The sequence below is a fragment of the Amphiprion ocellaris genome, chromosome 14, assembly GCF_022539595.1.
Source record: "Amphiprion ocellaris isolate individual 3 ecotype Okinawa chromosome 14, ASM2253959v1, whole genome shotgun sequence".
NCBI lineage: Eukaryota > Metazoa > Chordata > Actinopteri > Pomacentridae > Amphiprion > Amphiprion ocellaris.
Window position 1 is genome coordinate 19488491 of NC_072779.1, and position 26964 is coordinate 19515454.

The following is a 26964-nucleotide window of genomic DNA, read 5'->3' on the forward strand; positions in this document are numbered from 1 at the left end:
TTCAGATGATCAAAGATAGTGGTGCTTCCAACATGATTTATTCAGTGTTTCAATCGCGTCCAAATTTGTGGGTCTCTTTGGGCCTGTCGATGCGGTACACAAACTGTGCAGGCATGAAGTAGCCCAGGTACTCCACACTGTCAGGGGTGGTGTCTATGTAGTAGTGGCCTCCTTCTCCGTGGTGGCTGAAGCAGTGGGTGTGTTCCATGCGCAGGTCCAAGCCCTGGAGACACGGCAGTCAAATGGACATTACAAAAAAGCCTATACTTTTCTAAAGCACTGCAGGAAGCTGCTCAAACCATTAAAAAAAAAATCCATTTTTCATGCTTCTCATTGAGATGTGCTGGTTTTACTTACAGGGTCTCTGGACACGAGCACCGACTGGCAGATGAGCGGAGCGCTGAACTCGAAGTGTTTGAGCCAGTTGTTGACGTCATCGTTGGTGTTGAGGGGGCAGGCCGAGAACTCTCTTGGCTGTTGGTGAGGCAGAAAAGGGAAATAAATCATTACATGCAGCTGTCAGATGATATTAATAAAGTGCTTTGCATCACATCTAGTGTTTACCATGATGTGGATTTTAGCCTTCCCTTTCTGGATGATGAAGGTGCCTCCTAGAGCCAGACTTTTATCAGGGTAGTGACCTTCCAGAGTCGTCCTCAGGGCGGTCACCAGACTGTGGGTTCCTGTTCGCTTCTTGGCCCGAACCTCTATGACCTGCAGAGACATACATGTGAGGAACTCAGCTAGTTTGGACACTGTCCTTTTGTTAATGTTTATTCTGCCAAATGGTGGGAGGAAACATGTGATGGGTCTAAAGTTCATACACAGCAACGTCAGCAACTTGCAGATATTTATTAACTTGCAGATAATCATGTTTAAGCTAATATATAACCAGATGTGTTCATTATTTTCCAAAATGACTATGCATCTTTGAGGGACCTTCAGTACATCCACCATCATTCCAAAGCTGCACATCCAGTGTAATCAGATTACCTTCCCAGGCTTCCCTTCACAAGCGTACAGGTTCCCCAGCAGCGCGAAGTTGCAGTCAGAGAATTTGTCGCTGTATTTCTCTAACAGACACTGACCATCGGCAGGATTGATGGAGGAGAAGTAGCTGCTGTTCACTGCAGACCTTCCCTGGGCTTCGGTCAGAACCAGAGGCATCAGCTGTGGATGAGAGTTTTTATTCCATCAACTTCTGAATCACAAAACTACTCCTTCAGTTTATAATGACAGCTACTTTGTTGCTCTTAAGTCACCCACGGTATTATCCAGCCTCAACAGGGAGGATCATTGTTTCAGTATCTTACTCCCAGGAGGGATGTTTTTCATCTTATTTCCTCACCGCTTTACATCATAGTGGGTGACTTCTGACAGAATCACATCAGTTGTTTCATTACAGAGCAGCTTGGTTAGATAGAGTCAAAATTCCAGAGAAATCTCAAATGCATGCAAAGTGTGCCATTTCAACTGAATATTAAAATCAGACATGCAGGTGAAATGGAAGTAAACCTCTAGCTGTGCTGATTTGCAGCTGTTACCCTCTTCAGGCCAGCGGTGACTCTGTGTACACGAGCTGTTGTGTAATAAAATGTAAACAGCGTCCACGAATCAAGAGGAATTATTTGCTGAGCTGCACACTCGCACCAAAGCAGCTCTTGTGTGTTTTTTTTCCTGTGGTCTGATTAAAGACATTTCTACTGACTGAAAAATAAGTGTTAATAATAAACATAATTCACCTCTGCATTCATTCCAACAATTCTGGAGGGAGCCGCTGCTGCACCGAGGATGAAAGCTCCCGGCAGCTCCAGCTCCTTTGATATAGTGTTCATGTTGTATTCCTGGGAAGAGGGAGGGACAACGATATCATAAGCCTCTTTCACTGCAGGTTGTTGTGCAAGATCCTCATGTAATATTTCCATAAAAAACTACCTTTTCCTTTTTAACCAAAGGGACCACGTATGGTACACCACCAACATCAGTGATGCGAGGATTTCCACACAAACCTGCAGCAGGAGGAGAAAGATGACGGCCATCTGACATGAGTGAAATACTGCACACATGACATTACAGTATTTTATATGTTGTGTGTTTTGATCCACAGTCTGCAAAGGAAGTTTGACTACACTCAAATGAAGGTTTACATAAGGGTTTCAAATTGAACAGAATGGATGTGTATGTAGGTGGCATGTAAAGAAGATTCACTTCTTACCCTTTTCATGGGATTTTTCATAGGGATTCACAATAATATCTGCATTATTACCAGTATCAGGAAATAAAGGCTGTAAATTTCTGAACCCCTATACCTGCTGGCATGTTTGAAAGGCAGTTGGCAGGTGTGACTGTTTGGGGTTCAGGGTTAAAATATCTGAAAGTGCCTGTCAGTCTAATGGTTCAGAGTTTTGTTTGAAAATGTTACATAAGAGTTTATATGTCATGTGTTGCATGTAAGTTGAATTACTTTTCTTATTTTGCTCAATGGATTTGTAAAGCCTTGTATTTTCAGTCTGCATCTGCCAGTGGGTCATCATTATAAGGGCAGGTGTAAAAATAAAATGTGACGTCCACTACAGGATCTTTTTTGCAGCTGGATGGGTGTATGTGCAGATGCATGCATGTGTGCAACATCGTGCAGCACCATTTCTGCAGCTGAATGAACACTGATACTCAGAAATATGCATAAAGTAGAGCTGGTGTGCTCATACCTTTGACAGGAAACTGGAAAGGCTCCTTGGTGAGATCCGGACAGTCCACAACACTCACCTGAACTTCAGCGAAGTTGGCTTCCAGTCCTGATTGTAAAACTGCAAGCAGAGAGCAACAGTGTGTGCGTGAACATTCGTAAACACGTCTGTGCTACATTATGCTTCCATCACAGCTGAGGGTCTCACCAGCTCGCAGCTCCTCCAGCTCTGGAGCATGAAGCTCAACCTTCTCCGTCCTGCTCAGATCTGCCATGATTCTAACGGAGGCTGGATCTGTAGTCAGACTGTAGCTGTGCAGGAAAAGTCCACTGAACCGGACACATCTATAGTTAAAGAACAACCAAAGAGTAAATACTGACAAGATAATTTCTCTCCCAGGAACAGTTTCTTTCAAAGAACGGACAGTTCCAGGGCAGAAATGGAGCATTATAGTTTAGTTAGATTCATATCTGTTGTTCATGGATCACATCAACGCCCTATATTTTGTTTTAGTTTTGTTAAATTGTCTATGAGAAAGTTACTTTTATTTATTTATATATATATATATATATATATATATATATATATATATATATATATATATATATATATATATATATATATATATATATATATATATATATATATATATATATATATATATATATATAGTTGCTGTTGTTGTTGCTAATATTATTCTTAATATTATCATCATGTTAAGCTGCTATTATTGTTATTGTTATTATCATTAACAATAAACTGTAGAATTTAAGTATAGCAATATTTTCCCATTTATATATTTGCTATGCTTTGTTATTTATTGTTTCTCTTTTTTAAAAAATTATTTATTCTATTTTCTATGATTTATTCTATTAAATGGAGACATCGTGTTGTTGTTGTTTGTATTTTTTGTATTAACTAGTATGTTGCTATTTGTATTAACTTGTATTTAAACATCCGATATTCTAATTCTAGAATTCTAAAAGCATCATTTTGTGCAATTATAAAGATTTATTTTCTATTTTGAAGCATCTCAGTTCCACAACATACATCTGTTTAAGCGTTAATACGTTGCTTTTTATATTTCTATCTTTTTAAATAAATGGAATGAATTAAAATCTCAGTCACTTTACCGCCTTATTTTCGAGCTTTCAGCTGTACCTCACGGTCTTCATCAGCAGATAACGTTCATTCATCCCGTCTGATTAAGACATGTAGTTACTGCAGTCGAAACCGGAAGTACAAAGAATGAATGCTCTTGTTTCCTTTGGCGCCTTTTGCCTCCTCTTTGATTGGTCAGGTGATCCTTCGTCACGTCGGTGACGCTGAAACACTTCCTGGTTATTCTTGACCCGCGTGTGTTGTGTTTTGGTGCTTCTCGCTGTTTAACGACAATAATCTCATGTTTGATCAACGTCCTTGTTATGAAGCTTGTGGTTGGAAACATTAAACAGATTCAGTCTCTCTGTTTTCGATCCTTTCCTGCGCTGATCGCTGTTTTATTGCAAAATGACACAAATGAGTGTCACAGGGACTCTGTCAGATTTAGTTACTGAAGCTGAAAGCTCTCTGACTGAGCCATCAGTGGGGCAGAGGGATGGAGCTCCAGCTGAGACAGACAGGTGAGGGTCACCTTTATGAATCATCCTCCTCTGTAACAGCCTGGAAATGCTGCTTTGTTAACGTGTATCTGTGTGTGTGTGCAGTGATTCTGGGGACAGCCTGTTCATCACTCAGAAACCTGTACCTGAAGCTGTGAGATCAGGGAGACGAAGGCGCTCCAGCTTCAGATCAGACCCTCCATCTCTCACTGATGCAGAGGGAAGTGACGATTCAGCTTCACCTGAAGAGTCCAAGACTGACAGAAAGAAGACGGTGAAGAGGATCAAACTACCAAAGCACAGCTTCTCCTTCCTCAAACAGAGGAGGATTGGACCCATTCGCATTGAAGAACTAAAGATCAAGCAGAACACATCTCTACATGTAAGCATAACCAACGCTTATACGCATCTTCTTTCTTGCATTAACAGAGGCTTGAGAATATCCTTTAAAATCTTGATTTTCTCACAGAGCGCAGTGATGGGAGGTTTCTTTAAGAGTGTCAGAGACGTGTGGCAGAGCCGCCAAAGAAAGAAGAAGACGTCTTTACCAACAGTTGACATGCCGAAGGAATCCATCCTTCCAATATCAGAGTACGTTGATATCAAGGAAAAGTCCTGCTTTCATTTATAGCTACGTGTATAATAATAATGATCTCCATCAAATAGTCCTCCTCGCTGTTGTTGGAGAAACGTGACCTCTGCTGTTAGGGTGCTGACAGGACTGGGACAGCAGATGTTCCCCTGATTTTAAAGTCCACTAACCTGCACACTAATATGTTTTGATTGGTTGCTAATAAGACGTCTGTGTTCTGTTCCAGAGAAGAAGAAGAAGAAAAGCCAGAAGACGAGGACATCAGAGTGGTGGTAAGCAGGCTGTTAATACCAGGAATAACGTGAATCGGAGACTCTGAGTGTGAACGTGACTAGAACCTGTGTGTTATTTGACAGGAGAAGAAACGTTTCGTGGTGTCTTTAAAAGCAAAATGCTCACAATCTTGGTGCACGTCAAGCCAGGGAGACGGTCAGGAGAAGAAACAGAGAGGGAGGAGATCGATGAAGGCTCGACAGGAAACGTCACAGGGAGGACAACAGAAGATGTTGGCACCCAAATCAAGGGAGTTACTGTCTACATGTACAAGTAGCGATGAGAAGGAAGAGTCTTCTAGTAGAGCTCTGGTAGAGAGGAAGACGAGTGATAAACTAGTGGCAAGTAACACAAGCGCCGCTGAGACACCAAAGACGGAGAAAAGAGAAGAAAATGAGGATGACAGCAGCGCTTCAGTGTGTGAACTAAGTCCAAATGGTCCAGAAGCATCCACAGAGGTAGCAGAGCCTCAGGAAGATGTTTTCCTCACAGATGAACGACCTCAGACGGGGCAGGCAGAGTGTGAACCTGAGGGCCAAAATCTCCTGCAGACTGATGCTAACGATGACACGATGTGCAGTGAAAGTAGAGTAAAGAAGAAGATAGAGGACAGAAGAGGTCATGAAGCTGTAGAAGAAGAAGAGGGCCAGAGTCAGCATGATGTGAGCTTTACTGAGGTAGAGGAGACTCCCAGTGTGTCACAGACCATCGCTGAGCTGGTGATTCACAAAATAAAGGCAATGGAGAGCCTGTCACATGATGATAATATAATCACAGTGGAGGAGAGAGACATCCCTGATCCAAAAAAGAAGAAGAAGAAGAAGAAAAAAAAGAACAAGTTAGCAGCAGAAGATGTGAGAGAGGAAGAGGATGGGCCCTTAGAATCAAATGTGAGGGTGGAGGAGGAGGATGGTGTGTTTTCAGGCAGCTGTAACGTGGAGAATGGTGGCAAGGAGAAGAAGAAAAGCAAGAAAAGAAACGAGGATGATGAGCTGTTAAAATCCAATCTCCAATCCGAACCTCTAAATGGTGTGGCCGAGAAACCGAAGAAAAAGAAAAAAAAGAAAAAAGACCTGACTTCGGAGCCAGCGGAACAGTTACAAGAAGTGGAAGACTGTTTGGAAGAAGCTTCTCAGGAAACAGGGGAATCCAGTTATGTTGAAGGAAGAAAGCGGAAAAAGAAGCAAAAGGCGTCTTCTGGTGATCACTTCAGAGGAGACGATTGCATAGATGTAAGCTTTTCTAATGAGGTTATAACAGGAGTGTCAGTTAAAAAGAAGAACACAGAGGAGGATGAAAATGTGGATAAAGCTCAGAATACAACAGAGGGCGGTGAAGACCACAACGCTGAACTGTTACGGATATTAAGCGAAGACTCTGTGGCACAAAGCGATGATTCTGTGTCTGTGCGGAAAAAGAAAAAGAAGAGGACCAGTTCCTTCCTTGTTGCTGATTTAGAGGAAAATGCTGCTCAGACATACGAGGAAACGCCGTCGGTGGCTGCTTACAGCTGGCCTGCAGACAAACCTGCCGGTGAATCAGCAGAAACCACTGGAAGCTTGGAGAAAGCTGATGATGGGGTAGGGAAGAAGAAAAAGAAGAGGAAGAAGGTGTCAGCAGAACAGGAGAAGGCGGAAAAAGATTTTGAGGAACCAGACAGAACGTGTCAGACAGCTGTAGCTGAAACTGACGACGAGAAAAAGAAGAAACGTAGACGAGACGACAGCGAGTCGGTGACCTCCATGGAAATAGTGGAAAAAGCATCTGACTCTCAAGCTGCAAAGCAAAAGAAGAAGAAGAAGAAAGATATACGAGAGATTCCCTCAGCTACTGCTGAAAATAATGAATCAGAAGAATCTAAAAGGAATATCTGTGTCCCACTTTCACACAAGAAAAAAAGCTCAACTGTGGCTGCAAAGGGAATCAATGAAACGTGTAATGATAGCAGGGCAGCTAATGATCAGGCAACACTGGAAGCTCAGGCTAAACAGGCCTCCCCGTCCTCAGAGACACCAGAAAATCAGGCAGGAAATGATGTGAGAGGCAAGAAAAAGAAGCAAAAGGTAAAAGCAGCTGAAAGTGTTTTGCTTGAAGGGAAGTCATTTGCAGAAACTGATGAAATCAAAGCTCCTAAACCCAAAAAGAAAGACGGAACACAGCCAGCAGCTGAGTCCAGTTTAAGCTCTGTGTTTTCAGACTCTTCTCTCTGCCAGAGTGAAACGTGTTCTTCACACAGTGGCAGGAAAAACAAGCACAAAAAAGCAAAGCACAGACATTTTAATCCGATAGAGGACTTTATAACAGACGGTTAGTCTGAAGCATCCAAGGTTTAGGATGGCAGACACCATGATGGAGACTCAGGATGTCACCTGAACACGAGCTGTCAGTGTTCTTACATCAACAGTGTTACAAGTAAAATGTGACTTTTTACATGTATTTTTGTTTTGTATCAAAGCATTTTTACAATCATTGATGTCAGTTTTTCTAATTATGTTTAGACAAAAATATATTTTATGTATATGTTCAAAATAAAAGTGTCTGAATATGAAAATCACAATTTTTAGAAGGAAAAAAAAGCCATAAGCTTGTAAATTTGAGCTACGCTGAGTACTTTTGATCACTTTGTTAATAAACTCTTTTAACCTTTTCCACTGCTTGGGTTCCTGTACCGACACTAGACCACATCTGTTATAAAAATGCAATCAGCGCCATTTTTCAAAGGCTGCCAAGCTTGGTGCCTTCACTATAGCGTGTCTGTATGACTGAATAAAATGGATGTAGCAGTTGAGATTCTCTTAGAACAGGTTCGTAACATCGGTCTCACTGACTCATGTTATAAGGCTGTGATTTACTTTACAATTTTGCTTTCACTGAAGAAAACGTGTCAAATTTTGCTGAGGTTTTTCAAAACTCAGTCTGATCTGATAAGAATAAGCTTTCTTCCAAGTGTCTCTTCGCCTAATGTTGCTCATTTTAGCCTCAGTTTTGCAGTTGTCACTGACTAAATTGAGTTTTTTTCAGGTAATTTTAATAACATAGCCTACAGCTTAAAGGCTTGGTGTGGGACTAAACTTCACTGTACACTGGGAATGTTTTTGTGACTGATTTACCTACACTGCCAATTAGCCTGATGGGTGTAAATCTGAACACCTAGTCTGCCACCTAATGGACATGGAAGAGAAAAGATCATTTTTCAGTTCAGTAGGGGTACACTTGCAGGTCATTCAACCCCCCAACCCCCATTGCAACAGCAGTCCTTGATACCAGTTGCCACCCTGAGCAGGACAATGTACCCCGACACACTGCAAAAACTGCTCAGGAGTGTCCTGGGGAACACGACAGAGCTAAGCTGTTTACCCAGGTTCCTCACTCCCCAGGTCCAAATCTTACTGAGCATCTGTGGGATGTGTCAGGATAAACCTGATGTAGGTAGGTCCCACCCTGCAACCCACAGGACCCACAGAATTCACTGCCACCATCTCCCCAGAGGTCCTGTGTCCATGCCCCACTGTGTCAGAGGAGTTTTAGCAGCATAAGGGAGACCATACAGTATTAGGCAGGTGGTCATAATATTATGCCTGATCAGTGTAAAAGCGTTTTTAAAACTCAAACACCAAGCTGGAGTTTTCAAATGAATCAGAATCAGATTTTTTGACAGGTCTGCTTTATTGGCTGTTTTTTTTCCCACTCTTAGGGGCTGAAAGACGCCACTTTAGTGTGAACAGGAGGATGACATAAAGAGAAGAGCCCTAGGTGCAAACCACTCATGAGCTTAATGGGTGATATTGTGCCACTGCTTTGGGTAAATCATTTTCAAGAATTCTCCTTTAAGAAAGTAGGTACATTTTTCTGGAACTTAATTTGTGTGTTTTGTATGTGTTTGGCAGCTTTGCACAAAATCATCTGATTGTCTGCCGCCTTTTTACTTCGAACATTAGAAATGTGGTAAGAGACAATAATAATGACCTCAAGGAACAGTTATATGTTATACATTGTTAGAATTATCAGCAAATTTAGTTGAATCTTAGGTCTTGCTGATCAGCAAGAGTCCTGTGGTGTTTGGCACTGGGATGTTAGCAGTAGAGTCTGGGCCTGTTCTGGCACATGAAGTGCTCTGTTGCCATGGAGGGTGTACTGGGTCTGCAGTAGTGTTTAGGTACATGTTAAAGTAACATCCACGTGAATGCCAGGACACAAAGTTTCCAAGCAGAGCACTGCATTGTAATGAGATCAATTCACTTTACCTGTCACTGGTTTTAATGTTGTGGCTGACTGCTGTATTCAACAACATTATGTAACTACACAAACTGTTGACATTTTGGAAATAGGAACAGCTGTTTTTAAGTTGTCTTTAATGTATATTTGACTTCATCTGTTATTTTGTTTCTCAAATATGTCCAATGCTTTTATTTTTGAAGAACAATGCCAGAAGTAGTATATTCCGGCATGTGTGGCTTGACAGCACACCTGCTCTAATCTCAGTCAGTTCATTGCGCGTTAGAATTGTAATGTAACATGTTCAAGCTAAACTATGGAAATCTCGTGTTATTTCAGAAGAACTTCGCCTGAAGAGCGCAGCAGGTGTTTCCTGTGAGTGCGGCGGTGGGAGGTGAGCAGTAACAGGTAGTTAGTGGGAGGAACTCGGTGACAGTTTCTCCTGTAACCGGAGATGAACGCGTCCAACTCGGCGCGTTTTACGCACAGTGAGCGACCACAACAAGACAGCGTTACGTAAGAGCGCAGCCGGAGCACGCAGAGGAGAAGTGAAGCCGCGGAGCTCCACCTGGAAACTTTTCCTCTGAGACCTGCGTGTGTCCGTCCTCAGCTCCTCTCGGCTCGGCGTCCACCGTCCCTCAACATGTCCTCCTACAGCAACACGGCGCGGCTCACCGAGGCCAGGAGGGTGGCGATATTCGGAGGGACGCACGGGAACGAGATGTCCGGCGTAACGCTGGTGAACCTGTGGATGAAGAACAGCGACGAGATTCAGAGGAAGGGAGTCGAGGCGAAGCCGTTCATCACCAACCCGAAGGCTGTGGAGAAGTGCACCAGATATGTGGACACGGACCTGAACCGAGCCTTCACCCCGGAGAACCTCAGGTAAAAACACGGTGCTGAGCCACTGCTGCTGCTGCTGCTGTTGTTCCTGGCTGTTGTCATGAAATGTTGAATGGGAACTTTTGGTGGCACAGATCCAGAAAGCACACTTTACAATGAGGATCCTCTGAGATCATTTAGAGCTCCATCAGAAACAAAAGGCGCATGGTGACATCGTCTGTTGTTGTCCACGTTTGACCCTTGAATATCTCTGCTACAGTTTGGGGAATGACAGGGAAATTATGCAGCATTATAGACACGAATGTGTGTGTTCTGCCACACAAGTGAAGGTGTGTGTGTGGTTAAGACAATAACACAGATAAACGCATCCACAGACTCCAGATGGAATCCACTGATTAAGGCAGTTTTACCAAACTAGACGTGTTCATTCAGTCAGATTTCCACTCTTTTCCTCGAGTCACGTGTAGATTTCCCCGCACACTGTTACTAACCACCGCAGATACAGTGTGATGTGTGTGTTTGCCATCACCCCTGCCTCCCCCTCTGCGCCCCCCTGTGCCAATAACAGCGGAGCAGCGTGTCCCTCCTCCCGGACTCCAGCTGACTGCCAGCCAGCAGCAAAAACGTGAGCGGAACGTGACCGAGCTGCAAATGATTTAAGACCTGCTTTAGAATAAAAAAAAATCTTTTCTTCTGCGTGTGTGTACGCTACAGCGGCAAACCGAGTCTTACGCAAACGCTGGCTCATGTAGTTCAGCGTGCATGAACACACAGCAGCAGTGATGTGGTTGGATAACAGCGTCCCCACTATTCATTAATCGTCGCAGGGGGACATCCACAGTGTTTGCAGCCTCATCTCCATAGTGCTCCTTTATTCGTTTAACCTGCTGGTACTATATTGATGTTCCTGTTATGAATGTGGGGAAAGTAGATTAACTAGAGTACTGTACTAAAGTGTCAGTTTAAAGGTACTTGATTATTTCCATTTTATGCCACTTGGCCAGGACATTGCAAGATACAATTTTAGCCTTTTTACCCACCACATTCGTGTCACATATGCCTGCATTTCAGATTTGAAATACTACACTATGAATCAAATAATAGCAGTGGTGGAGTTAGACGATTGCTATAGTGGTGGCCAGTTAGAGATTAAAGGCCATTTTCACTGTCAGGACTTGTAGTGGGAGTGCTGCTTAAACTTTGTTTAAACCACAAGAACCACCTTTGAACCTCTGTCAGAGCCATTTTCAGGGGTGAAAAAAGTACCTACTCTAAGGCAGGTACGTCTGAGTGGACCTAAAAAATCATGTACACTACTGTTCAAAAGTTTGGGGTCACCCAGACAATTTCATGTTTTCCATGAAAACTCACACTTTTATTCATGTGCTAACATAATAACACAAGGGTTTTCTAATCATCAGTTAGCTTTCAACACCATTAGTTAACACAATGTAGCATTAGAACACAGGAGTGATGGTTGCTGGAAATGTTCCTCTGTACCTCTATGTAGATCTTCCATTAAAAATCATCCATTTCCAGCTAGAATAGTCATTTACCACATTAACAATGTCTAGACTGGATTTCTGATTCATTTAATGTTATCTTCATTGATTATTTTTTTCAAAAATAATGACATTTCCAAGTGACCCCAAACTTTTCAATGGCAATGTAAGTGTCTGTGCTGATGGATTATACTTGAACAGAACAACAAGTTCTATTTATTTGGAGCTCTCAGTGCTATTGTCAGGTATCTGATTTTTCCTCTCTGACATCACCACAATGTAAAATCCCCCCTTCATAACAAACCTCTGTTCTGTTTCTAGGTTTTTTAAGATTTATCATTCACATATCGAGCATTATTTGGACAGTTAACAGTGCAGTCAAAGCTGTCAGTTCCTTCACCACAGTGGAAGCAGAAAGGGTTGTTACTTTAAACATTTACGCCACTTTCCGGCTTCCCCTGAGTTTCTGAAATGGAGAGCTGCCTGTATGATTAGCTTTTTTATGTAGTACTTGATTTAAAAATAAAAATAAAAACCTGGAACAGTTGTTCCAAGCATTAGGTTTCAGGATTTAACTTCAGCCCTATGACTACATCTGTAGCCCTCTAACAGGCTTCACTATTTTTTGTGTTGGGGGGCCAGACTTTATTCTGAGGAGGCCACCACTTGTCTCAGTCCCTGTTTATTAAAAAGAAAAGTACCAAACTGTATATGAATTAGTCAAAATCAGTACCAACTTGACATATAAGCACAGCAATAACAATAGCCCAATAATATAATAATTTTAAAGCACTTTAACTAAAGTACATTTAGTTACTAATGCTTCTATTTTTTAGTCACAGAAGTTTGAATGCAGGAATTTTACTTCTAATGGAACATTTTTAGAATTTGGCATTGCTACCTTTGATTAATGAACTTAGTATTTTCTGCAACACTTCCTTATACAATTCTGCCCATTTTTATGTACATTTAAAGTGAAAGACGTTGAGCCAAATGGTTTCAAATAGAGAAATTACAAATTGACCTAACAGGTTAATACCATTCAGTATCACTGCTCTATAAATGTGCTCGACTCAGCTACATAAATGTCAAGGTCTGGAATCTACAATACCCTATTGAATACTAATTTACAAGACTACATTAAATATTAAGGTTTAAACCCCACAATATTCTATATTATACATATTTTATTTGACAAATTTATATGCAGTTTTATTTACTACACACATTTACTTGAGTAATTGAAAAATTAAGGTTAAAATTTAATGGAAGTGACAGAAAGTGTACTTAATAGCATTGTTATTACATAATTTCTGATGCTGTATTTAGTACTTTACCGATAGAGGCTAAAATGCTGCTGAGAGCTGAGATCGTTTGACTGAAGTGTTCCAGCCTCTTCGTGCAGAGTTTAGTTGACCTTTAAAGATCCTCTCAGCGTCTCCAGCTTACTCACTGTTTGGCCTCTGAAGGCAACATATAAGCAGATTAACCAGTTGGAGACTCTTTTCTAAAAACAGCTCATGGTCTCTTTTTCGTCAGCTGAAACAGACTGACAGCTCCTCAAATATAGCGCCTCTGTGACCTCTCAGCTGCAGTCGGTGTGTTGGAGTCCACTTCATCAGCTGTTGCTGTACTGCAGTCCAGACAATAGCAGGTAGCTGGTGAAAATGGGGTCTAAAGAGCAGATGTGAGACAATATGGACAGCAGAGGTGCTATTCTACTGTAGCTTGGAGAACGTCCTGGACTAGTGGTTGTTTTGCAGTGCTTTAAAAGAGAAGAAAAGAGGACAGTTCTCATTCTGTGGTCAGAGCATGCAGAATGACAGCTTAGCCTGGGGACAGAACGCACTCTTCAAAGATCCTGTAGTGCAGACATGCAAGACGGGAAGAAAGTGGATAGAATTTCTGGTAATGCTCACAAAGGGAGGCCACTGTCCTGCTGAATCCAGCTTTTCTCCTCCTGCATTGGTTTAATAGTTGCCATGACTAGTGGCCATTTGCAGTCATTAATGTTTTCCTGGTGAAATGTAGAAATACAAGTTGTACATTCACCACACAAACAAGAAGCACTTGTTTTCCAGCTTTTGATCCTTTCTGCACACTCTCTCCACTTTAACCCCGTGTTGCCCTCTAGCTTGTTGCTCACTGAGATTTCTCCACTGTTGGGTTAAAGTGTGACATGCTGTCTGGGACGCCCTTGTGTAAATATTTAACACGTTTCATTGCTCATTGTTCTTGCAGCTGAACTGTGTGATAAGCTGTGAATGTTTAGGCGTCTGGCAGCTTTCTAACGCTGTATTTATGTGTGTGTGACGTGCAGTGCCCCAGGAGGAGATGAGCTGCCCTACGAGGTGCAGCGAGCCCAGGAGATCAACAAGGTGTTTGGACCCAAAGGAAGCCCGGAGGCCTACGATGTTATCTTTGACCTCCACAACACCACGTCCAACATGGGCTGCACCCTGATCCTGGAGAGCTCCAAAGATCACTTCAACCTGCAGATGATGAACTACATAAAGGTGGAAGCCTCAAAGAGAAGTTTGAAGTCCTGCTGATTTTTACACCCAACATCACAAATACATTAGTGGACTGTAGGCACTTAGTTAGGAGCAGTCAATGTCCAACAGTTTTGCTGTGTGGACGACCTGCTGTCACATTAATCTACTGGTGAAATTTGAAACCAGACATCAGTGAGAGCTATATTTTAGTATTACATAATGATGCACATACTGTACATACAGTACACTGTACAGAATGTTGGGAAACTTTACTGTCAAGTCAGCTTCTCAAAAGACAGTGAGCAATTGTGACTACAGAGGATTAAATTCACTTAGTCAGACATTAAAAACCCATCATGACATAATAAACCAGAACAGCACTCAGTCAGCGCAGTACTCTGCCAAGGCTGTTCATTCCCAACATATGACATTGTCAGAAATGCAGCATTTTTTTTTTTTTAAAGAAATGCAACATTTGTTTATTAAAACAATTAAATATTAAGTATTTAACATTTATATTAAATATGTAGCAGGCGGTGGAAATTGGTGGGACTCAGAAACACCCCCACAATTTAATCAATTGTTCCTTGTATCACTTCCCATGGATAAGTCTCAGTAAATCCTCAGCGGTCGATTTGTAGTAGGATCGCAATCATGGGATTGTCAGCAGGCAGCTGACGTAGTGTTTACTTGTTGTCATAGTTACAGTAATGATGTGCTGCTATCTCGTAATGATACATAAATCTTTAACAAATCTGTGGATCCAGACGACATATATATATCACTGTCAAAATCTAATGAGGTGGTCCTTGTGTCATTTCTGACCTTCCCTGAAAATTTCATCCAAATCCGTTCATCCGTCCCTCTGCTACACAGGCAGTCACATTTCACCTCATATCAACCACAGAGGAAACACAAGGCTACGGTGGATGTTTCTGCAAGGCCGTGACTTTGCATTTTTAATAGGATACAGCAGGTAGTTACAGATTAGACTGTAGCACCGTGTTAATGCGATTATTCCTTAGTTGTGTAGAGCACAGTGTGCAGACATAACACAGGATTTCTGGAGAAAATAGAATTCCCACTGTGTTTGGGTACTGTAAATGGGAAACATGTACAACTCAAAGCACTTAGAAAGTCTGGCAGAGACTACTTCAATTACACCTCTTTTAAGGGTGATTTATAAAGCTGTGGATGACTGAGAATTTCCTCGTACAGACCCTCCTCATAGTAGCCGTTTGTTTTAAGCTCCATTTGCTTTGCCATGACTTTTAGTGCGTATAGACAGAGTATTCACAAATTTCAGTCTGCATGTACCCTCACAGACTTGGATGGACGACTAAATCTACAGAATGTCTACGCTTGTGGACATGTGAATGTGGAATTGGCCTTTTTATCTCCTCATTTCCATTGCCCACCTTCCCTTCCGTCCTGTGCATGAGTATGATGTGCACAGGACATGCTGGAATAGTGTGGTTGGTATCAGTCTGAGCCATTTTGTTCATTTCCCATCCACAGAGCCTGTCCTGTGTATGAACACCAAATTTTTTGGAGCATACACATGGAACCAACGTCGTGGGATTGTGGGGAGACAGTCATTTAATTAGACAGAAACTGTTACTTTAGTATCGCTGACTCTCCCTTTAAATCAGCTCTGCCTTATTCACTTTCAATATTTAAATGCTGCTTGCATGGTAATGCGTTAGTAGAACATATAAAAATAGAACAGTGAAAGAGCCCATTTTGGTGTGTAGGAAATATTTGTACTTTAAGCTGTAAGTACATTTTGCTGATAATATTTCACAAATGTTTACAGTGCAGAAATTTTGCTTTTAACTGAGTATTTTTCAATTGTGATATTTGAATTAAGCAAAAGATCTTAATACTTCCTCCTGCACTTGGTGGCTCCAAGTCTTGTTTTGGTCTGACCTCTGTCTGAGTCAATGATTTACTAAAACCAGCTGTCTTCTCTGAGGTTCAGTTAACATGTGTGAATAGCTGAATGACTTGCTTACCTTTAGTGTTGGGCAAACTCATTTAAAGGATCAACCATCCAAATACAGCTGAGGGATACACGTTGTCTTTGGTAATCATGTGCTCTCAGCCAGAATCCCCAGATGAGCCTGAAGAGATGTCTTCTTTACAACCATAAAAAGGTTCAGGGCCTCTGCAAAGAGACATTAGATTTATTTGTTGGCATTAAGTGTAACTACAAGTGCCGTTGCCACACTATTAAACTGTTGAGGATAAAAGCAGCAAAGCTAGAAGCTTATTTCCACTGTTAGACTGCAGACCTCTCAGGGGAAAAGAGGACTACAATGGCAGATGTTCGAGTTCAGCAAAACCTACTAAAACACAGACAAATAACAAAAAGCAAGCAGACAGTCAAGACCCCTGAGAGCAGACAGGCACACTTATGATTGATTATTCAGCACACAGAAATGTACAATCCCTCTCAGCTGGCATTTCCAGAGCACAGCAGCAGTGGATATAGTTGTGTTTTTGCCCTAGGAAGTCTTTAATGTGAAAGGAATAACAGTCAAGCTGCTTCTTTTTATATAATTATGATGCTCTCTGGTGGTATTATTTATCCATTTTTAATTGAGACTTTGAGTTGGACAAATCGTATTTCTGCTGTAAAGAAAGAGATTTTGAATGTGTTCCAGATTTAACTGTGTTTGGGGGTAATGTCTGACCTTAACATGCTTATTTAGAGTCATCAGCAGCATGTTGTTAATGAATGGTGGAGAGCTGCTATTGGCCAGAAGTTCTCCAAATAATCAAAGTGACACTGAATTAAACCCCCCTCTGGATATTTAATGTTACACTGTAATGCAGGGCTGCCTTCCCCACTAACGGTTAAGTCTTTCCAAGTACTTTTAGTGCCACGAGAGCTGATTATCTAAAGCACAGCCTAAATAATTAACAGCAGTTTTAGCTGAGTTTTAGATATTGTCTCAGTTTGCCTCAAAGAGGACGTTTATTATCAGGGAGCCAAACAGCAATCTTCTCCAACTCTGAAGGAAACAGAGGTCACATGAGCAATTTTGAAGCTGTTAATATATAACAAAGAATGACAGACCCAGTATGCTCCCCTGAAGGAGCTCACAAGTTATTGACCTAGAAACACAAAGTGTCTCTTTAATAATGCAGTTTTGATATCTACGTGTAAGATAGGACTGAGCCCTATAAAGTGTTCTTCACTGAGACCATTAGCTCTTAATTTGTGCAACAAGATCCTATGGATTACAGTATGAAAGGCTTTTAGAGATCATGCAGAGCCATGCTGCAGAACTTGTCTGCATTCATGTCCTTCCTGATGTGGTCAGTTTAATGGAACATGGATGTTTCAGTGGAGCGAGCTACTGGGAATGACCACATAAAACTGAGACTCGCCCATTAATAACTTTTGTCTAATTTGCTGCCTTTTTATAAAGCTATTGGAACTTTGTCTTGCTCAGTTGGACAGAATAATGCTATGGCTGAGTCTCTACAAAGCCTGGTGGGTGTGATGTGAAGGTCTATGGCTTTAATATTGCAGATATTACAATATATGCACAATATTGACTCCTGGTCTCTGCACAGTAAAGGCAATGAGATGGTTTTACCTTTTATAAACAGAAATGTATGCATTTACCTGTTATTTCTGATAATTTGATGAACAAAAATGTCTATAATATTTGAGTAAATGAAACCCCAATTACCAAAACGGGTTTAAAAAAAAGTTTTTAGTCTCATTTCTATCATTTTTCAGCTGTTTTTTTTTGTTGTTGTTGTGCTGGCTAAAACGGGAAACTCCCCTGTGCAGTAAAAACTTTGTAGTATAAATAGCATAAACAAGTGAAACCCTCCTTCTCACATGCTTCATGTTATATATTTCTATGTGTAATAAACCTTACTGTACATTTGATTACGTACGGATTTAAAATAGTATATTCTGCACAGTCTCTGTTACTGGCTCTTTCATGCTTTTAATTTTCTTCAACACAAAGCAAAATCATGCTGAGCAACACCAGGGAGGACAAAAGGAGCCAAAAGCAGCACACTCTTTGTAAGCAACAGAACTCGTGATAAATGTGCTTATTAGTTTTAGAAATACAAAACGCCACAGAGAGATGATGAATTAAAGTAAAAAACAGAACCCTTGAACTCCATAGTGAGGAGATATAATGACTGTTATGCTTTGGGCATCATTTTGTTGACATGATTTGGGTCCACTTGTGCCCTTAGACGAAAGAATCACTGCAAGTCAATACAGAGTTGTTGTGAGCGATCACCCTTATCATGAGATGAAACATATCTATCCTGATGGGAGGCCTCTATTTCAGGATGACAACGACTCCATCAATAGGGCACAAGGGGTCACCAGTCTGTGAAATCTATGGAAATCTATGGCCTTTGCAGACATCAGATCTCAAACAAACTGAACACCTCTAGAAGGAGAAACAACAAATGAGGGAATATGTTTTGAAAGAATATTGTCTGTCCCTACAGTAGAGTTCAGACTTAGAGAGTCAGTGCCAAGGAACACTGATCTGGGGGCATGTTATGGAACGACATCTTACTAAGACACTCTGCATAGATTTTTTGGTTTAATTTGTCACCCGTATTTACATAGATAGAAGGTTAACTTCGGAAATCACCCCCTCACAGACCTGGTATATAGTCATCAAACATTCATTACTTGATGACCCACTGTGTGACCTTCCTGGTCATTGTTCTGCTTCATGTTGAGATGTCCTGATTTTAGAGGCTTTTCCTTATGATTCACTAAACTTCTCCACTGATTCACAGATCCCCCAGTTAAAGCTGATAAGCTCAAACAACCAGCTATTATCTGAACCACTGTTTGCCCTATCCAGTGATGTAGAGGACCACTCTGATGACGGTTTATCTGATAAAGCATGGATCACGATGGCCTAAAAATGTGCTTTCACTGATGACTAAGACAGGCTACCAGCTAAAAATTGATTCATACACAGAGTCTGTGTGTCTGTTTGTTATTTTTTGCGTCACATTTGGTCCAGCATGAGCTGAAGCAGATTTATTTTCCATTCTGTCGAGCAGAACCTTGAAACATTTGGCTGATGCGTTGTGGTGCTTGTGTGTCTTCATGTGCAGCTGACATGTTGTTTTTGTTGGTTTTGTGTTCCAGAAAGCCATTGCTCCAGCTAGTTGTCTTGTTCTGCTGAATGAACATCCTCTTCTGAAATATTCCACTTCACGCTCTGTAGCCAAGCACCCTGTTGGTGAGTCTCTCTAATCCAGCAAACCTCTGAGGACAGGGCCAGTGGTGGGTGTACAGACCTGGGAAACAGTGTTAAAGAAGAGGGGAGCATTAGTAAAATAAGTAAATATATGTTAAGAATCATGTTTAAAGTGTGATTCCTGGCTGCAATGAACTGCACTTTATTATTAGGTAGAAAATGTATTCAGTGTTACAGATTTCTGCCAAATAAATGCAAAAAAGTGCTATATATAGTCTCAAATAGCCTACATTGATAGACAGATTATGGAATAAAATGCTTTGCATCTCTGTTAATGCATTTTTTTCCAGTTCTTTTTTGCAAGATAGATTTTATTAAGCATTCTTTTGTATATCAACAACAGTTGCTCAGATCAGCTGTATGGCAGCCTGCACAGAGACATCTATAAAGTCAATATTACAAATGTTAAATAAACAGCAAGTCTTTGTTTAGACATAATATGCAGCAAAAGACAGGCAATTGATTTTATTTAGCAACTATATCCCATTTTCCAGCAAATTTACAGGATTTTACATATTGAAATGTTCAAATCATTTCTTAATCTCAGCAGAAAAGCTACTGTTTCTATTTCATCAGTCTCTTTACTCATTTCCAGTTAGCTTTTCATTCTGTTTTCACTTCTGCAGTCACTTTGAATTTCTCTGTGGTCACTTTTTCTGTCTTTTTTGGGTAGTTTTTTTCATCTCTTTATGATCATTTTATGTATCTGCATGGTCATTTTTTCCCCCTCAGTGTAGTTAGTCTTTTGGTGTCCGTTTTGCATCTTTGTGGTCAGTTTGCATTTCCTTGTGATCATTTTGGTCCTGTGTGGTTGCTTGGAGTGTGTTAATGTTGCATCTGTTTGTAGTCAGTGTTAGTCATTCCATTGTCAGTTTGCTTCCCTTTCCCACTTTGCCTCTTTGTGCCATTTTTAGTGTCAATATAGTTGTTTGACTTTCCTGAAAGAAATGTTTAGAGCCTCTTTATTCAGAAGCTCTGATGCTCAGTATGATTTTTCCATTCTGACTCATAGACACCAGAGCTGAAAGTCAGATTTCAGGAGTAAATCATGCCACCAATACCACTTCATCTGGCCCTGAAACTGGATGACATTTAATCTATTCCTAATTAAGGCACCAGTTCAGTAGATATATTTTTTGTTTGCTTCATTGCAGGTCTGGAAGTGGGTCCTCAGCCTCAAGGTGTTTTGAGGAGTAACATCTTTGAAGCTATGAGAGTAATACTGAAACATGCCCTGGACTTCATCGAACTGTTCAATGAAGGTAGGACTGTAGCCACACCACCACATTCAGCTGTATGACATTCACAACGGGCCAAGTCTTAAGATCATAAAGGATTCGGACACTGAATTAGTCCATGTTTCTTATGCTAATTAAACTGTCTCTTGTATTTGTGCTTGGAGCCGAATTTTATGATTCATAACGTGTTATGTAACAAGAAAATAGGTTGTTTACAAGCAGTTTGTTTGCCTCAATCCCTGTGACGACAAACATTTTGTGACAAAATGCCCATGGGAGAGTGTCTGACTCAACCAGATGTACCTACGCTCATTTTATCTGCATCTGCCTCATCATGCCTCCGCTCTGCCCATCCTCTACCCCGAGGCACACAGCAGTGTTTGCATCGTTCAGGTCCAAGGCAGCATTTCCCCTCCTCTTTTTACGTAAACAGGCAGTCTGTGCCAAGTGTGAGTTGTAGTCTGTCGGTTTCCTCCGACTGTCCTGCGGTTGAATGGTCTGCTTGTTGGGAGTTGGTCAGTTTCCATGTCATTAAAGTCTGGCTGCCAATGGTGTGGTAATCTTGTGTAGTGGGACCACACTGGCACTAATGAATGCTCGGGCATGGTGATGAATTGGTGTTCCTGTGCTTTGAAGCTGAGCAGCATGAAGGAGCAACTCCTTTCGCAGCAAGAGCCAATTTTGTTACAGCTGAAAGCGTCTTGCTCTGAAGAATAATCACCATCCACATCGACTGGAACTGTGACTGTTGAAGCATTTGTCCTTCCTGTTCTGTGCTGCTACCTGCATGTCAATGCCGTTAAACAGGTAGAGCAGTTTATTAAAGAATCCACTTAGTTAACATCTGAGCTGTGCCAGACACCACCACAATTACTGTGCAGCTCCAAAGGTTGAATAGTAGGAAACCTTCAAGCTTCTTGTGATGGAGCTCAGTTTAAAAATCACTTTTATGTCAGAGGCTGCAGTTTAGATTCACTGAGAACATGAAAACTGATCAGATACAAATGTGTAGACAAAAATACATGGATTGCCCAAGCATGCACCTATAAGTTGAAATTATTGACAATTTAATGTCACAAAGCAAGATTTACATCAACATTTACTATACACTACCATTCAAAAGTTTGAGGTGACTTAGAAATGCCCTTATTTTTTGGAAAAAAGCAGTTATTTTTAATGAAGATAGCATTAAATTAATCAGAAATATAGTCTAGACATTTTTAATGTGGTAAATGCCTATTCTAGCTGGAAATGGCTGATTTTTAATGAAATATCTCCATAGGGGTACAGAGGAACATTTCCAGCAACCATCACTCCTGTGTTCTAATGCTACATTGTGTTAGCTAATGGTGTTGAAAGGCTCATTGATGATTAGAAAACCCTTGTGCAATTATGTTAGCACATGAATAAAAGTGTGAGTTTTCATGGAAAACATGAAATTGTCTGTGTGACCCCAAACTTTTGAACGGTAGTCTATGTATATAAAATGTGTGACTTTTCTCCATTGGTTGACTTTACTTCTGTATAAAAATCTAAACTGCACTGCACATTAATTACTTTTTTGTATCCTAATAGTTTGCTGCATATATTTTTTCCTTCATACAAAATCACAGTGTTGAGCTTTAAAATGTCCACCACTGATGTCCAGCCTGAAATGTCAACAATAATGGACATTTTTGTACCAAACAAGGTGAATATAGTAGACATTATACCTCCTCAGCATCAGTATGTTAGCAGTGTCAATGTCAACATTAGCTTCCTGTTGTTATGTCTGTAGATTCTCTTTTATCCAAGCCATGGCAATCCGAACTGCTTCAGTAAAAGGCTACTGGACTTCTCTTTTTGGTTCTTGAAGATGTTTCACCATAAATCCTGGAGGTGTCTTCTGTTCTAACTGTCTGGTGGGGAATCCCAGGTGTTTTTTGTCACCTCTAGTTCACATGACTCAATGCTCATCAATAGCCTGAAACTCAAACTTACATATAAATAAGGGTCACCCCTTTAAGAATAGCAATATTTACATTTTGGACAGAGAAGACAGATGGTTTTAGAGAGCACTGAGTCTAGCCATGTTAAACAGGAACAGCCATCTCTAAACAGGGGAGATAGTGTACAGCACCACATACCAGCTACTTATAATGCAGTCCGAACCTCCATCCACATGCAGTTTTACAACCATTAACACCTTCAGCCCTGTGAGTCTCAGATCATTAACAGGCCTTGATTCATGTGAGTTTGCTGATGATTCTTGAGTCATGTGCATTGGGGCTGATAATGAATAACTGAAACTCCCCACTAGTCTGTTTGAATAGAGATTTTCTCTTAGATTAGAGGTGAAATATCTTCAAGCACCAAAAAGAAGTCCAGTTGCCATATATGAGAGCACTTACCATCATATCATGTTGTTAGTACTTACCAAGTACAGTTTTTTGTTTTTTTGTTTTTTTTTTTACAGTTTTTTACTTGGATTTTGTCCATTTTTTCAAGATAACTCTCTCTCACGAGGAAAAGCTGCATCATGACAATTTGCTGATAAATGCTCTTCCAAATCCTCTTCCAGTGCTTCTTTTAAGCCTTTGGCACTTGACTGTGGAAGTCTTCTAACTGGGCAAATGGCCTGGAAGACATGTCCCTTTTATTGTGTAATCCATAGCCGTAATAAATCTATACACTGAATGTCTCTCTGTTGTTTCTGTGTGCTGTTTAGGCATGGAGTTCCCTTCCTGCTCGGTGGAAGTTTTCCGGGTGTCAGAGAGGATCGACTACCCCAGAGATGCCAACGGGAACATCATTGCCATGGTTCACCCCAACCTGCAGGTACATATATGACACGTGTTGATGTTCACTCTCTAGCATTGCACACAAATCAGCCACAACATTCAATCAATCTTTATTGGTCATTGCACATTTTCATATACAACAAAATTTCATTTGAGCTGCCCTGCCAATGACAGCTGTGGCTGCTGCGCAGTGCTGCGCGCACCTTTCTTGAAGAAAAAAAGAAAAAGGACATGTTGGGATCTGGGTAGGGATAGCAGAGGGTAAAAGAAAAAAAAAAGGCTCGTTGTACCAAATGAAACCTCCAATGTTGGGAAATTAAAACCACTGACAAGTGAAGTGCATAACATTATGTCGTTACTATGACAACTGACAAGGAATGTGATATATTAAGCAGCAAGTGAGCAGTCAGTACTTGAAGCTGATGTGTAGGAAGAAGTGAAAATGCCCAAGCATAAGGATCTGAGTCACTTTATCAGAGGCCTACAGGGGGCATCAGAATTAGTCCATTGACAGAAGGAGAGCTGGTCTGATGAGTCCCGTCTGTTTTTACATCATATGTCTAGCTGGGGGAGTCTGCATCATAAACCTGAGGAAGGGATAGCAGCAGGATGCATTAAGGCCAGAAGGTGAGCTGATAAAGAAGCATTATGCGGATGCTACTTTTACCAACTACACCTCTTCATGGTCAAGCTATTCTCTGATGGCAGTGGCCTGTTCCTGCAGCATAATGCTCCCTGCTGCACTACAAACCATGTTCAGGGGTGGTTAAAAGAACCTGACAAACAGTTCATAGTGTTGACTCCAATTTCCAGCTATGGGATGTGCAGGATAAACTCACACCCATGTTGGCCTCACCCCACAGCTTCCAGGACTTAAAGCAACTGCTCAAGGTGTCTGATACCACATAACACCTTCAGAAGTCTGTGGAGTTCATGTCTCAATAGGTCAGAGCTGTTATTATGACCGCACAATAGACCTACGCAATATTAGGCTCCTGGTTTTAATGTTGTTGCTGATCAGTGTACATTTGGACTACTGAACCTATGCACACTAGTTAATATGAAAGAGGAAATGAGACTTCCTCAGCTGACATGAGAATATATTACTTTAGTATGAGCAGCATACTTCAGTTACTTTCCCTGCCATCATTGCTTGTTGTTGTTTCAGGACTGTGACTGGGAACCGCTGAACCCCGGTGACCCAATGTTCCAAACGTTTGACGGAAAGACCATCCACTACCAAGGCTCCGGCACAGTCTATCCCACTTTTATTAACGAGGCAGCCTATTATGAGAAACAACAGGCGTTTGTGACCACCAGGCGAGAAACTTTGGTAGCCAGTGCCATCGGAAAAGCATGAAAACTGCCCTGTGAGGCTATCATGAATAGCCACAGCAGCAATCTGTGTATAGATTTTGCACTTTGCTCTGTTAGCAAATGACAGACTTTCTGCACATAATGACTAGATACCATCTTTTACACACTGATTTAGTTTTTTATGCGTTTACTATCAGAGAATCAATTAACTATGCAAAGAACATTTGTTAGGGCTTTGCAACGAGCCACTGTGAAAGTCTTTGATCTGAAGACTGGTATACTGTTGTGGTACATATTTATGATAATGTTATTTAAAAATATATATTTACAATAAATCAACTAGGTTTTTATTATAAAGGCCAGTCTTAATTATTGATGGCTTATGAATCATTATAAACACTCTTTTTAAGTTTCCGACTACTGCTCAGGAAGGCCAGTGAGGATCATAACCTGCAACTTTTGACCCAAAACTGTAGCTGTTTGTCTTCTTCTGAAAATATATTTGTAACATCTTTTGGGGGGTGTGTCTTGTGGCCTTTGATACTACCTACCTGAAACTCCAGTGGTTACATCTGTGGTGCTGTCCTATTGTTGCCTTAATCGAGTTTTTAGAGAAAATTGCACAACAAATTTGGAGTGGTATTTGTAGTTTCTATGTGTTGGATAACAAGTTATTATTTTGATAAGAAACGGTACGTGTTCTGTTCCTCCTCACACGTCGGATGCAGTGTGAAACATGTTTTATAATAATATTTGTGTCTATTTTGATATCCTTGTACTGTACGTCTTGTTTGAAGTGATGTGTAGGCCTTGGTGAATCATGGAAACCATATGTACTTTCTAATGATTTTATGTGGTATCAAAGTGCATCACTGTGGTCTTCAAGTAATTTCATTTCTAAATCAGCAATATTTCTTTAAGCACCATTTGTATGATTAGTAAAAATCACTGTCCTAGAAGTCCTGTGGAAATTGCACAAGCAATAAATATACTACTGTTCTACATAATGGTGTTTTTCTCGTTCATAGATTCACTTCTGTATTTCAATGTGTCACTTGGACTCATGCTCATTTTGTCATGTAGGGTAGCAGCTGCAGCCACAAGAGGGCGTCCCACAACCACTGATTGGAGTCCTCTCCATCGAATACACTGTATATAAGTGGACAGTGGTGGACTGTCAGAGCTGTAGGTTCAACTCCTCAGCCTCTTACTGCTGCAGTGCATGTCAATATGTTGAATCCAGCTTGCAGTCATTCCAGGAATTTATTCTGTAACTAGTAAAGCTTTGCTAAACATTCCTTGTCCAAGAACTTCTGACTTAAGAGCTCAAATATCCATCCATTTATCCATTATCTATACACCGCTTAATCCTCATTAGGGTCGCAAAGGGGCTGGAGTCCCTGGACAGGTCACCAGTCTATCACAGGCTACACAGAGAGGCCCATGCCTAGACACGAACCGGGGATCTTCTAGCTGCAGGGCAACAGTGCTAAACACCGTGCCACTGTGCAACCCTAGCTCTAATGTACTACTTGTTATTTAAATCTTGACAGAATCAGAGCAGAATCTTGCTGCTTGTACAGCCATTATTCATTCATCCATCCATCCATCCATCCATCCATCCATCCATCCATCCATCCATCCTTCCATTAGCTATATCTGCTTTGCCTTATAAAGTGATGTTAGGGGGTTGAGTCTGTCCAAACTGACATTGGAAAATAAAGGGGTTACTAGTTTATCACAAGTTTAATATAGAAATGCAGTAATATTATCCACACTTGCACTCACACCTACACTCTAAAAAGTAATTCAGACTTAATTAAATGCATGGTTGCAAGACAAAATCTGTAATTTATTGATTTGGGTACACCTTTTATTTGCAAACATTATTTTGATGAGTTGTGTTGACACAAAACTTTGGTTTGAGTCATGCTGGTAATTAAACAAATTTAATATTAAGTGTAATTTAAATGTAAATGTCTATGTTAATTGATTTAAAACTAAATTCAAGTTGTACCAGCTTAATAAAATTAACTTAAAAACTTAATTTTTGTTCACCATGTATTTCAGATTTTAAGTCCTCTGTCTTATCCCCTAAAAATGCCTGTTCAAATTCAGAAAGTAAAAATGTACCAAATTAATTCTCAATAAGTC

At 40.8% G+C, this 26964-nt stretch overlaps 3 protein-coding genes across 3 annotated transcripts; 2 read left to right on the forward strand and 1 right to left on the reverse strand.

Moving 5' to 3' along the window:
* c14h11orf54 (chromosome 14 C11orf54 homolog) lies at positions 1 to 13204 on the reverse strand. The gene is made up of 9 exons (XM_055017241.1): positions 13167 to 13204; positions 2895 to 3031; positions 2709 to 2807; positions 1936 to 2009; positions 1743 to 1844; positions 994 to 1170; positions 565 to 714; positions 358 to 474; positions 1 to 223 (listed from the first exon to the last, which is right to left on the reverse strand). The coding sequence occupies exons 1-9, from the start codon at positions 13187 to 13189 to the stop codon at positions 50 to 52; spliced, it is 1053 nt and encodes a 350-aa protein (XP_054873216.1). The 5' UTR covers positions 13190 to 13204; the 3' UTR covers positions 1 to 49.
* Positions 4003 to 7800, forward strand: pho (phoenix). The gene is made up of 5 exons (XM_023276355.3): positions 4003 to 4309; positions 4394 to 4670; positions 4758 to 4879; positions 5107 to 5152; positions 5237 to 7800. The coding sequence occupies exons 1-5, from the start codon at positions 4197 to 4199 to the stop codon at positions 7463 to 7465; spliced, it is 2787 nt and encodes a 928-aa protein (XP_023132123.1). The 5' UTR covers positions 4003 to 4196; the 3' UTR covers positions 7466 to 7800.
* Positions 9735 to 25817, forward strand: aspa (aspartoacylase). Its single transcript, XM_023276363.3, has 6 exons — positions 9735 to 10253; positions 14034 to 14229; positions 19364 to 19457; positions 20630 to 20737; positions 23421 to 23530; positions 24662 to 25817. The coding sequence occupies exons 1-6, from the start codon at positions 10012 to 10014 to the stop codon at positions 24851 to 24853; spliced, it is 942 nt and encodes a 313-aa protein (XP_023132131.2). The 5' UTR covers positions 9735 to 10011; the 3' UTR covers positions 24854 to 25817.
* Positions 25818 to 26964: the final 1147 nt, after the last annotated feature.